At 41.8% G+C, this 13438-nt stretch overlaps 2 protein-coding genes and 1 non-coding gene across 4 annotated transcripts; 2 read left to right on the top strand and 1 right to left on the bottom strand.

The window, feature by feature from the left end:
• The first annotated feature begins 1274 nt into the window (after positions 1 to 1274).
• LOC117639169 (rac GTPase-activating protein 1) lies at positions 1275 to 5983 on the top strand. Its single transcript, XM_034374571.1, has 13 exons — positions 1275 to 1434; positions 1659 to 1769; positions 1859 to 2061; positions 2147 to 2309; positions 2383 to 2546; positions 2615 to 2777; positions 3223 to 3451; positions 3523 to 3649; positions 3732 to 3878; positions 3970 to 4220; positions 4303 to 4435; positions 4523 to 4677; positions 4771 to 5983. Exons 2-13 carry the CDS (start codon positions 1676 to 1678, stop codon positions 4820 to 4822), a joined length of 1881 nt encoding a protein of 626 aa, XP_034230462.1. The 5' UTR covers positions 1275 to 1434; positions 1659 to 1675; the 3' UTR covers positions 4823 to 5983.
• Positions 2840 to 3147, top strand: LOC117639827. The gene has a single exon (XR_004587388.1). It is a non-coding gene; the product is annotated as a small nucleolar RNA U85 (small nucleolar RNA).
• Positions 5984 to 6027: 44 nt separating the features above from the next.
• On the bottom strand, positions 6028 to 13115 carry LOC117639168 (mitogen-activated protein kinase kinase kinase 4). 2 transcript variants are annotated; one of them, XM_034374570.1, is made up of 5 exons: positions 12982 to 13115; positions 12667 to 12833; positions 8981 to 12513; positions 8576 to 8887; positions 6028 to 8502 (listed from the first exon to the last, which is right to left on the bottom strand). In XM_034374570.1, exons 3-5 carry the CDS (start codon positions 12497 to 12499, stop codon positions 8278 to 8280), a joined length of 4056 nt encoding a protein of 1351 aa, XP_034230461.1. In that variant the 5' UTR covers positions 12500 to 12513; positions 12667 to 12833; positions 12982 to 13115; the 3' UTR covers positions 6028 to 8277. The 2 variants fall into 2 exon arrangements, with proteins under 2 accessions (XP_034230461.1, XP_034230460.1); XM_034374569.1 differs by having other exon boundaries at positions 12989 to 13115.
• Positions 13116 to 13438: the final 323 nt, after the last annotated feature.

Raw genomic sequence — 13438 nt, 5'->3', positions numbered from 1 at the left:
CGCCGCTGTCTCCGTCGCACCCGTGGCGCGGCGCGTGCGCACGCGTGCGAGTGCGAGGGAGACAGAGCGACGAATGGCCACCAATGACCACCAATGACCGCTGGGCCGGTGAGCCGCACACGGCCGTGTGCATGGCATGGCCAGGCCGTGGCATGCACTGCATGGCCAGCTGGTCGGAGGCATGAGGACATGAGGAGCAGCCCACCGCAAGTCCGAGGGTTCGGTTACCGAGATAGTGTTACCTGTGCAGCGCTGCGGTGCTGCAGCCGTGGGAGCGCCGAGGCGATGTTCGGCGGAGGCGTTTCGCGCGGGAAGGCACGCCGTTTTGCTTTCGTTCGAGTCGAGTGAATCGAACCATCGAACCATCCAAGATTGGCTTTTCACCAACACATTCCACGAGTGTGGTGCCTTGGTCGTGCGACCGGGCATGCTGATGACGCGGCCCATCTCAACCCTGACCCTGGTTGTTGCTGGTGGTCATTTCAAATTTCGCGCCGAAAAATTCCCCACCATGCGGCTCCTCTCAAAGCGTAAAATCGAACTCCTTGACCTTAAAATCGCAGCTCGAGCAGACCTCAGTCGAACGGCATGCTAATTCCTCGGTAAATTTCCGAACCCTTCACCTCGGGGGTCCAGGATCGGCACGTCAGTTGAGGCCCGGTGGAGCAGCATGTTAATATCAGTTGACACTGATGATGAAAGATCGGCGACCGTTGCATGCCACGCGACGCCACGCGATGCCACGCCATGTCCGATGTGAAGCCCGCCCATGCCGGGTCCGTGGCCCATGGCGGCACGGCCCATGGCGGCACACGGCCCACGGCCAACCTGGGGATTGGTTTTCACCTTCCTATCAGTCAGCGAGTCGGCAGGAGACGAGAGGACGACGGGTTCGGTTCTGGTCGTTGGTGTAGTTGTTGCATTATTTGGTGGAGCCAGTGACTCGGCAAGTGGAAAAAGATGAAAAGCCGGACTTCACACATAACCCAGCCAACTTTAAGGACGTTGTATTACACGACTCCATGTGGGCCTTTGGCTTTGTAGCTGCTGCAACGAAATGCAATGCGACACCGGATAATTCGGATCACTGCTGCCCGTTTCGTTTTCCTTCCCGTCTTCGCGTTTTTTCGGTTTTCCGGTTCTTCCGCACTCCTCCGTTGCCGCGCCGCTGCGCGCTGCGCGCTTCGCTTCGAAACTTGGCGCCGCGTTAGGTAACTTTGCCGCCATCGGCCACGGCCTTCTAGATCAGCTCGCGCTCACGGTCTCCTCGACCCGCTTCACCACGTGACCGCGGCCAGCCCCGTGATTGGTCCATTTTCAAACGACTTGTTCTTCTTTTTGGCATCAGCGGCTCAGTTTGAAATTTAACCGTTTTGTGATGTGATGGTGTATGTTTTGAATTAGTCCAAGTTGTTTATTAAGTTTTGTTGGAAGGTGAGTTTGGCCTACAGTTGTTGTCCACTACTTTTTATGCTAGAAGAAATATTCACTGTCCCGCATTGGATGTGGCGCGGTCCAGACTTGTCGAAATGTTACTCCAAAGAGAGGTTAAAGATTGCGTGCATTGATGGGCCACAAAACTTAGCTTGCCGTCAAACTTGTTTCGGAACTGTTGGATCTTGCTCTCGAATCGTAACAACTGTTTTCTCCTTTCGTAGGGCATGTGATATTTACAATGGCTCAGCTCAAATTATCCTTACTGGCCGGCTTGGATGATCTGCACCGATGTACGAACTCACTTGTGACAGCAGATGCTCAAATAGAAGCAGGTTTGTTCCGTGTAGGCCATTGGTCTTTTTACTCCTTTCGTTTAGTTTTAGTAGGATTCTCTCTATGTGTGTTTCTCTTTTTCCACCAGAATTTGTGAGGTTTTTGCCAATTGTGGAGAGCCTACGCTTGCAATGGTCAGAAGCTGTGACCGAATGCCGTCGCTTACAACAAGCTTTAGATCAAAGTCATCACAACTCGGCGGTTCTCGCTGGCAAATTAACTCATGCCAGAAAGCTTCTAGATCATGAAATCAAAACATGCAAAGCTGCTGAAAAGGAAAAACGGTCTCTTGTAAGTAATGGATGTCTCGACGCTTCTTGGAACTGTCTCATGATATATTTTCATGCATTAACATTGTTTTTGTTCACTGTGGCAGGAAATGCAGCTTCGTATGATTGGAGATGTTCTTGGTGATCAGCGAAATAAATTACCCGAGGAAACGAGAGAAAAGCTGTCTTTCATCAATCAAACTAGTCATTCTGGGATCCCCAACAACATTGCTGACCGGTTGGACACTATTGCAGAACTTGATTCAACTGGTATGAACAGAAGCACAACTCTTCTGCTGGTCAGGGCAATCAATCATGATCTAATTACTTGTTGACGTTGCAGGATCTCTCATGTCTGATATGAGCTATTCTCGCTCTGAAGATGACTTGGACTTGAACTCTTCATTCCTTGATACAAGAAAGGACTTCAAAAAATGCAACCCTACTCCTGATGACATTGCCCCAAGCCCCAAAAGAAGGAGATCCAATATTCGGAAGAGTCTTGAGGTGAGTGGCAGCCTAATAAATTTTTTGACACAAGTTCTTATCTGTGAACTAAGTTCAAATCTGTCCAGGTTCGGAGATCTGATATGGGCACTGAAGAAAGAGTTGTAGCTACCACAACTGTTACTGTGCAACGAGAAGGTAATATCAAAGCTCGTTCTAAAATTGAGACCAAGCCTTCTGCAAGACCGAAACCAGCTGCAGACCTTTTCCCATCCGCTCCCCCTATATCAAGTAAGTGGCCTCCATGTTCTAATGTTAATGCTGTTTTGTTTGTGAATGAGCTAGTGATGAGAAGCGTATGATGAGCTCTGGTTGAATTGACGTCATTTATCTCAGACTCAACCCAATACTTCTCCCTCCCATTGTAATCTTGGTGATAGTTGTTTTCTAGACTTTCACCGTAAGGCCGATGGGACAGTGTTGACACACTCATTAGTTTTAGTTGTGCTAAAAGAAATTAGTACTTCACCTATGAAGTGTCAAACAGGCTTTAAATTCTGGGTGTAAGTGGGCAGGGTTTCATTTTTTGCTAATGGGAGACATTGGGTATGATATCTGACTCTTCAGCTTGCAAGGATTCTACTTTAGTAATCTGAAGCTCTAATAAAATGAAACTGACTAATTTTGCATATGAAAGTGTTTTGACATCATTTTTGATATTGTGGCACCTCTGAAGTTGTTGTAGATTCGACTACGTCTGACAGCAGTTCTGGTAACAACAATAACTGGGCCACACCAAGAAATGAGAAAATGTCCATGAAGCCGCCAACATCTGTTACCAGATCCTCCACTTTAGACATAAGTCCCAGCTATGGAATGAGTAGGAAGAATATGAATACTCGGCCACATAGTTTCACGCACAAGACGACCATTTGCCCCGATGCTTGTAATTACTGTGGCAAGAGGTGAGCTGGCGATGCAAACATTAAAGTTGCTTGAAAGGAACAATTGCCTATAATTACTTTTGTTATTTCAGGTTGAAATTTGGAAAAGTGTACAGTAAATGTCAGGATTGTCGTGCATCATGCCACATGGAGTGTGAAGGACTTTTACCTCTTCCTTGTATACCTGTTGGAAACACTCCCGCTGTCAAAGGGGCTATGGTAAGAATCATTCTGGAATAATGCATACCCTGCATTCGCCTATTATCTGGGCTCCTTGACTAATGTTTTCATTGGAACACAGGGTACCATTGCTGACTACACACCAATGACCAGTCCCATGGTGCCATCCATAATTGTTCATTGTATCAGGGAAATTGAGAGTCGTGGTTTGACAGAAGTTGGAATCTACAGAGTACCTGGAGCTGAACGAGATGTCAAAGCTCTCAAGGTAAGTTTTAAAATCTGGCTTGCCATTCCATTTTTTTCTTATTCCTATTTTTTTTGTAATGTTATTATATATCTTTTTTCACCTACGTCAGGAAAATTTCTTGCGAGGGAAAGGAGCTCCAAACCTATCAAATGTTGATGTTCATGTCATTTGTGGGACAGTGAAGGATTTTCTGAGGTCATTGCGAGAGCCTTTGATCTTGAGAACATATTGGCATGACTTTGTCAACGCTACTGAAATTCCTGATCCAGAAGATGCACAGGCTGCATTGTTCCAGGCCATATCAGAGCTTCCTCAGCCTAACCGGGACACTCTTGCTACACTCATTCTTCATTTGCAACAGTATGATCATATTTTAATTCGCCTGGAGTATGTATTTTACTTCTCTGATAGTTTTCTCTTCTGAGTCATGGTTTCTTTTCAGTGTTGCAGAGTGTCCAGAATGTAGAATGCCCATCAGCAATTTATCTAAAATCTTTGGACCAACTATTGTGGGGTACTCCACAACTGATCCTGAACCTGAAGTTCTCTTATCAGAAACCAAGAAGCAGGCCACAGTAAGTATTTTGAGATTCTGTTGCAATAAGCTATGCTGTTACACAAGTTAATTATGGAAGTAATTTCATGTTTACTGTCTTTCGCAGGTTGTGGACCAGTTGATGAGACTGCCTGCTGATTACTGGGCGAACTTTGCTCATCCTTCTGGAGTAGAAAACAGAGATCCAGAGTGTCTTTCACACACTCCGTCAACAGGATCACTCTTAGCAGGGGCCAGAAATTTCCTGGGAAATACCCCCAGGTACTGTTATCAATTGCTTTACCTTCACTTCTCTTTCAGCCCTCTATAGTAGGTTTTTTTCCTTCCATTTTCATGATAAAAATTTCTTTGCAGGTCTGTAAGGGGAAAGAAGAAGTTCTTTGCTACACCACCTGCCTACAAATAGATGCTGTGGGAGTTGCTGTTCTGTATTACATCACACATGCTTTGTTCATTCCACATTCAGGCTTTATTGTTGTATAGGATAGATAGATCAGTTAGGCATTTTTAACCTTTTTGCTTAGTGCTGTTGCACTGATAACTCTCTTAATTTAATTGCTTCAATTCACAAAATGTGTAATTTTATTAATTGTGGAACTAAAGCATTCCCAGTATGTTTTCTTTCGTTGAATGACTCTTCAATTAAGGCTCAAAAATGCTGAGTTCATGGCACATTGCACTGTTGCTTGTTGTATTTTCATTAAATTTGGAGTATTGAGCAACGAGTGTACTACAGTATTCTTTTGTCCATAACCAAATTGAAATCTTCTGATCTGATTACCTTCTGTGATATTGTCAGTGAAGGAATGCAACTAAAAATTTAATTTATATTAAGTCTTAACACTGTTGCGCTTTAAATGAATAATTCCATGCTTTGTTTTATTCAGATTTTTTTGTTTATTGTCCTGAAATAGCAACGTGTGCTCTTTATTATGTAACACCAACTTATATTATCTTTTATTTATTACAACACCCCTGTAAATGCTGCTCAATGCTTGGAACAATGGTGTTGAAAAATTTATATATGTATGTTTTTATATAGGCATTCTGTGATGCGTAAGTAGCTCTCTTCTCAATATTTGGATTGGTGGTCTTTGTTGCACTATTTCATCCTTTTTGCATGATGAAGTGAGGGAATAGACATTTGACTAATGCATTTGTGTGCTCTCTGTCTTTATAGCTTTATTTTACTCCCAGTTTGGGTAATATTTATCTTACTTGTACATAAGTTTTTGTTTGTTATTCTTGTGAAATTAGTTGCAAGTTAATTTTTACAAGAAGAAAAGCTGACTGTTTTTCTATGTTAATGCATGACACATTTTTTGTACTCCAGTAGCTCTTGCACTATTGTGTATGAAAAAAAGTTGTCTTTTCTTAATTTTAACATGCAAGCTCAGTATTAAGTGCGCCTCTCTTTCATCATAAAATTTTATTTTTGCGTGATGATGTTGTATAGCTCTCTGGTGTGTGCTCTCTGCTAGTGTTCCAGGTGATTTTAAAAAGAGTTTTGTAACCTAATGTATTCAAACTGCAAAGATGGTCAATAAACTTCACCCACTAACCTCGACTGTGTGTTGTGAACTTACTTGCTCAGAATAATAAGTACAAATCGGAGGGGAAGATTGCTTTATTAAATCAGATTCGACGTAACCTCCGTCAAAATGTTTCACAGATCTACTTTGATGATGAGTAGAGACAATTTTGAATATTTGATAACAAACATATTTATTATGTGTAACACTCAGTACATACATTGGCCACTGCCAGCTACCTACAAATCTAATTTCTGGAAAATCACATTGAATACAAGAAACAAACGATAGACTTCATAAACCCAACAACCACAGCCAATTTACATACTGCTCCAAGAAAGTGTGAAAGAATCAAGGAAATGTAGTAAGCTCGTCAGTCTAATTCAATTGAGATAGGATACAAAATGCAATGAATTGGAAAGAAAAAAAATTGGGCAAGTGCAAGGAACCCTTTGAAACCTTGACCTCTAATTGATTAAAAAGTATTGCAAACCCAATGCTCTTAAAAGTGCGCCTCATTCTTTGGTGAGCAATTTTATTCTTTCATTGATTTCACAACATGCAAAACTCAAAAATTGCTTTGGTGAAAGACAGTCTTCTCAATCATCTTAGCTTAGTCCTAACAAGTGCAAGGAAGTGAAATGATTATCGAATTTAATTTATAAATGTAAACACACTTTGACATAGCTTCCTTAACTCATCAAATTAACAAGGCATTGTGGAATGTTTCTATTTGTGCTTCATCATGGAATGAGATAAGAATTGGAGGATGCCTCGCATGGAAAGTAAGGAGGTCAGTCTTTGACAGAAAGAGAACACACAGCTCTCCTATCATGTCATGTGTCTTTGAGACATTATCAGTTAGAATTGAGATCAATGCTTATTTTCACATTTATGAAACCTGATAACCAAGGGGCACTCAAGAAAGAACAGTGCAACACACTATACAGCAGCCCACAGAGTTACCTGACTTCTCAACACGTCACTTCTCATTTGAGTAATGACACTCATATGTCCCTTTCTGGATTCGGAAAAAAGATAAAACTGGACAACGACACAGTGTTGGTAGAAAGTTAAAGACTTATGGTTCCAAATGTTTCATTAAAAAGTTAATAATAGGAAAATGAACATTGTTCTCTTGCACTACTAAAGTCAAGCTTCGTTCGCCTAGTAAATCTAAATAAATAAGAGTAAGTGGGATTTCCTGGAGCAGATATGTCAGGTAATAGTTCTGCCTCTCTTCTGGACCATTGGGAATCCATACATAACTGTGTTTCAATGTTCAACATACATCTAAATAAGGGAATAAAAATGATAATATTTAAAATCCTTTGTAAAATTGGCTGGATTAAAACATCTCAATTATAATAACAAAATAAAGCAAAAATACTACTGTACACATAGATTTGATAAATTGCATATGCAATGTAATAAAAATTATGAATTCCTACAAGTAAAATTGTATCTCATTAACAGTGATAAGGTCAACAACATATATTCAACAACCCTGCAGTTGGCCGATATGAAAGGAATGGATATATAAGAAAGATACATAACAAGAACAGCCAATACACATTCTCACAGAAAACATCTTGCATGTGTCAAACTAAGCCCAGCCACCTTTAACACAAAATATTTACAAACTTTGTACAAATAAGACATAGCATAGATTGTCTGAATTGAAGTTGGTACATACAGATAAAAATATAAAAGAGGAGACACTGAAATATAAAATGGTTGAAGTAAACAGAAATAAAAATTGTTAATACAAGGGCTCGCTATTGCTCGCCAACAATAAGTCCTGAATACAGAACTGTTCTCACAACACAGTAGCAACAGCTGACAGTTCATTATATAAAACAACAACTTTCAAGTTCATATGATCAGTGTTCAAAGTGTTTTCAGCACATGCAAAGACTAAATTAATTATGTACAGACAAAAAATGAACAGTGTAAATAAGACCCTATGCGATTAAATGCACCTAAAGGTAGGACTTTTTGTATTTTTGCTTTTCACAGATTTAAAATCTAAGAAAGCTGGATTGATGGACATGAACAAATATGTGTTAAGACTTGCTGGATACATTTGACACAATTACAAATGCAGAACTAAAACTGCAACGTCACAGTTGAAACAAACTACAGCTGCCAAATAAGTAATTCTGGCTTTGTCTGGATCGATGAACTCACCTCTCACCAGGACAAAAACAGTTCACCAGAAAAGAGTCTACATGGAATCCTTGAAGATACTAAAACAATAAATACTTTGGACTGAATGCTCTTGAATGCTTTAAGACTAGAAAAAGCCACCCATAAAAAGACCTACAGTTTATTTGGTGATACCAAAGTGACCATAATCATCAATAATTGAAGGAAGAAGAGAAAGTAGTGGCTCTTCTCCATCAACTTTACAAAATGTGTGGTGAAGGAGTTCTGCAGCAGTTGCCCGCTGTTGAGGATCGTGTTGCAAGCAATGATCCACAAAGTCATACCCTTCTTCAGATAAGCTTGCTGGAATATCTGGTGTTTCTCCCATTCCAACTTTAAACATCACCTGAGGGCAAGGATTAATTAGAAAGAACACAGAAAAATTAGTTTTTAAATTAAAAAAGCTGCTTATAACATACCTGATAGTTTGAGTCAAGTTCAGCCCATGGCCTTTTGCCACTAGCCATTTCAACAACAACACATCCAACAGACCAAATGTCTGCTGCACGACCATGCCCTTCAGTATGCATTTTTGTGAATACTTCTGGGGCCATATAAGCCTGAGTACCGACGAAACCTTGCAATTCCCCAGGCATAGTTGTATGAGCCTTAATCTTCACAGCTGAGCCGAAATCTCCAAGCTTCAGGCAATTCCCTTCATCCGTAAGAAATATATTGGCACTTTTGATGTCTCTGTGAACTATACCATGACAGTGAAGAGTTTGAACAGCCTGAAAATAGACAAATAAATTTGTAATGAAGGTTCATTAAAATAGGAGTGTGCTAGCTGTCCTTATTTGAACAATTCAAATGAAAAAGCTTACCTGCATCATCTGAAGGGTGAAGCGGCGCACAAGAGGCTCTGGCAGGCCATTAGTAGTTGCAGCCACTAGAGTTTCCAATGTGCCTTCCTCGCAAAACTCCATGAAAATAAGCATTTCATCCCTGTGTATTTCTACACCATAATACCTCACCAGATGTTTGTGCTGGATGCCTTCAAAAATAGCCAACTCCTGAGCAATTTTCTTAATGGTGCGGTGGTCATTTGGTTGGATTTGCACTTCTTTCATTGCCATCAGTTCTCCAGTCAAGTTATTTACAGCAGTATAAACTTTACCAAAGCTTCCTTGTCCGATTTTGATACCCCTTTGCCAACTGAAATTTACTTGACGCAAACGAATATGAACTCTATCCTCCTTGTGTACAGCAGTGACATAGCCAATGAGGTTTTGAGTTCTCAATTTATGATCAACACTCCTCTCCAAGTTATCCACAGCTGCACGAACTGCATCCATACGTGATCTTGGAGCCACATACAGGAGAACATTTTTGCGTTCTTGAGGAGAAGGAGAGTCCACACTTCCATCTGACGGTGTGTTGATGCTGGGTTTACGAGTTGGGGTTTGAAGACGCCCATTGGTATCTAGTGGTGATCGGGGAAGGCGGAACCGGGGCCGAGGTGTGGGAGAATTAGCCCTGGAGGTCGAATCAGCCGACTTTACATCCTTCATTGGATCAGGATTTTTACCAATTATATGTTGAGTGCAATCTTCCACCTGCAATTTAAACTCACGAAACTCATCCTCAGATAAAAATGTGGTATTTTCAGCATCACAGACAATGAGCAAATACTCCAATCCTTGATTCGCCCATCTTGGTCTCATGCCTCTCCCTGGCTCACATCTATGCTTCACAAAGTTCATCCACATTTGGGCAAAGCCAGTCAGTACCCGTGCTACATTGGGTTTGATGTCTCCTGTTACATTTTTACAAACTTCTTTGTGGAATTCAAACCCAAACTTGTACCCTTGGTGCAAGGTCTCTCTGATTGTAGCTTGAACAGCCTCATTCTCCACTGCATCAATTTCTAAGGAATCTGTTACACAGAAAGCCTTCTCAACAGTGAACATGGCCATTTTGACTGTTTTGCACAGCATTAAAGCCTCAGTTTTTAATGCTTCTAAGCAATTGTGATTTTGAGATCCCATGGCTTCGACATCCTTCTTTAATGTTTTGGCAAAATTAAATGCCTTTAATGAACGTTCTCTCATGTCGTTGAAGACACATTGCAGCTCACGACATAATGTCAAAATGGACTGTTTTGTTACCTGATCTTTGAAGTCATCACCTGACTCTAACACAGGACCAGTAAGGAAATCAATATTTGAGGTAAGTGTCTTTCCAAGGTTCCGGAGCATGGAATTGGAAATACAACAAAACCGTCCAGAGATCATGTTTACTCCAGACGGAATTTGTGAAGCTATCTGTTTTGCAAATATCCATTCTTCCTCTAGCAAAGATTTTTGATAACTTTCTTGCTCAACAAGCTGGCACCATCGTTGCAAATAGTCCAAATAAATTCGAAAAACACTTTGTGAGCTCTTGTCCAAATCATGGACATCTTCATACAAATCATGATCAAGTTGCATGTCATGAAATGCATGAATAATTAAGGATTCAAAGCGCTCCCGGAACATCACAGCCAAACGAAGACCTTCTTTCAGTTCCCTCATCAGCTGCCGCAAACAAAGATCTGACGGCTTTTCTGGTTGCTGCTCAAGTCTCATGGTTAAGTACTCTTGAATGAGACGAATGGGGATTCTTGCAAGGAAGAGGAATGAGGAGTGATAAGAGGGTAGACCAATCTCTTGCAACTCCTGACTCCAAAATCCATGGCGCCTCAGTTCCTCCTCATGCACGCATTCCAATCGTTTTTCTCCAGCAACAGGAACATCACTTGGTTTCTCTAATGTAATGCACGAACGCACAAGTGTGTAACGGTGGAGTCTCTCCAAAAATCGCACAGACTTGCGAAGACCCTTTGTTTTCAGGACTTCTTCAATGAACAAACGGTAGGGAGAGGATTTGTCCTTTTTGTTGGGGCAGATCTGCTGACTTATGGTAGCGAGTGCAGAACTGTAATCAACAACATCTGGCATTTCATAAATACTAGTTGATCCTTGAGAACTTGCTGAATCTGAAGGACTGGATCCTGTATACTCAGTATCAAAACGCACTGATGGTTTCCATTCCAATCTCTTTCTTGGAGTTTCATCAACAGGTGGCGAGTCCTGTTCAGCTTCTGTGTTGGTTTCATTAGTGCCATTTCCAGAATCTATGTCAGCTGGTTCCGGCCACGGCGACTGGGTACGACATATAAAAAGTTTACCCAAAATCAGCATTTTCAGACGGTGTTGCTTTGTCATGTTCAACCAAAGGCACATTGATTTCATTCTTGCTATGAACTTTCCATCCTTATAAAGAGGGTAGCACATCGCAAAAGCTTTGCTGGAAGGGAACAGCGATTCAGCCTGCTCAAGCCTATTACTAAGTTTTTCAATATCTCTGATAGCAGTGTTTTGCCTGTCAATGCAAAACTCACAATACATGGACAAACAAATTTTGTACCTACAGCTTTTCAAGCTAGAGTCATCAGTATGAGGGTGGTTCTTGATGCTGAATTCAAAGTGATATTCCATGATTTCATTGAGCAGTCTGTCTACCTCTTCACGTGCCTTACACAAAAACTCATCCTGCGCAGGTAGTGAACGATTTGCATGCCATGCTTGTAGCTCCAGCCAAATAAGATCCTTCATGTCGTTTTGCCAACGAAATTCTTCATTACTAAGCTGCCTTAGAGCTACCTTGTCAGTATGTTTCTCAGGACCAAGCAATGGACCAAGTTGATTAAATAGTTCTTGCCGAGAGTTCATAGAACTGACAGTAGTTTTCAGTTTCTTCACACTGTGGCAAGCAACAAGTTTGGATGTCAAACTCATGAATCGCTTAGAGCTCTCAATCTTCATGGCAGGTTGCATGCCAAGAGGAACACTTTCTGCCCTATCCACACCACTGTCGACTGAAAAAGAGTGGATTTCAGACGGATGCGAGAGGTCCAACTTCATGTCTCGTTCTGAGCCACGCAGCATTTTCATAAATCTCTTATTACTTCGTTTTTCTCCATCTTGAGATTGTTCCCCATCGCTTTCAGCAATATCTTGATTCTCAAAATACATGGCATCAAAAGTATTCCGCCTGGATATTTTTAACTGAGACATGTTTTCTTTGCGTTCCAGCTCTTTCTCTCGCCTCTTCCAATCACGATTTTGCCTGGACAACCTTGTCCGAGGAGGAGTAGTGCCTAGTCGGTGATCATCATACTTATTAAAAATTGCATCAAGACTGGACTCTCTACTGTTGTTATGGAACGCAGTCCCATCACCTTCTGGTGAGGTATCGCCTGCAGGTTTCCCAACTTCAATACCATTTGATCCTTCCCCATCACTATCAGAGTGATAGTTGATCTTGATTCCCACTCTTTTCTTCCAGTCTTCATCAGCCATTTTGATGGCAATATCTGAAAACAGAATAACAACACCTTGAAACAGTCTGTAATAGTTGGCAACTACATTGACAGCACATAAAGAGCATCATTTTGCCAGCATACCCAACACAATAACATGTCTAGCCACAGTTGTGTAACATAACCTAGTCGCTAAAGATGACTGACCTGTGCTTGTCGTGATGCGGCAGTGACGCAATAGCACTTGCACTCAATTGACAGCGTCACTCAAAGAAATGTCAAATCACATTTCAAAAAGCTGTCCAAAACCGTCCCGTTTGGAGGCGCAAATGCAGGCTGCGACGGGATAATCACAGAGAGTTGACTTCATCAGCCTGCAACGTCGAGTCGTGTAAGCAGAGTTGAACAAACAAATAAACAGACAGACACAATCACATCCTTGTCACGAGCATGCCCGGGCTGCTCTTGCAGAAAACATGACGCAAATTACATCATTCCCGAAAAATGCAACAGTTACATTACCACGTACTCCAAGTAAACCCTCGCGAGTCGGATGTTGTCCTGTCTCGTCTCGATCTTCTTGTCCGTCCGCGTTCGCGTCTGCGCCCCGCGTAGTGGCCAGAGGAGATCCTTCGCCTTCGCCTCACTGCCCGAACAGGCGAGTGGGGAGTGGAGGCCCGTGGGGCCTACTGAGGCCGAACTCTTTCCCAAAATTTTAATCTTTGTTCGCTCAAAAGGGAAAAAATGGGGGTTTTCTTTAAAACTAGGGGCATATACTATCAAAGGGATGGGGTTTTTGGGAAAAACATCAGGGCGGGAAAAATTTTGCATTCTCATTGCAAAGCGTCAGATACCCTTTTGACCATGGTCGGTGGATGGGCGCACCGCCTGCTAAGGGCCTGAGGACTCCACTTTGAAAGGGAGAATGAAAATATTTCCTGCCCTGATTTTTCCAACCCCCTTTCCATTTATAGTATTC

The sequence above is a fragment of the Thrips palmi genome, unplaced genomic scaffold (genome assembly GCF_012932325.1).
Source record: "Thrips palmi isolate BJ-2018 unplaced genomic scaffold, TpBJ-2018v1 HiC_scaffold_11, whole genome shotgun sequence".
NCBI classification, from domain to species: domain Eukaryota; kingdom Metazoa; phylum Arthropoda; class Insecta; order Thysanoptera; family Thripidae; genus Thrips; species Thrips palmi.
Note: the sequence above shows the minus strand (reverse complement) of the source record. Positions and strands in the feature narration are given on the sequence as shown.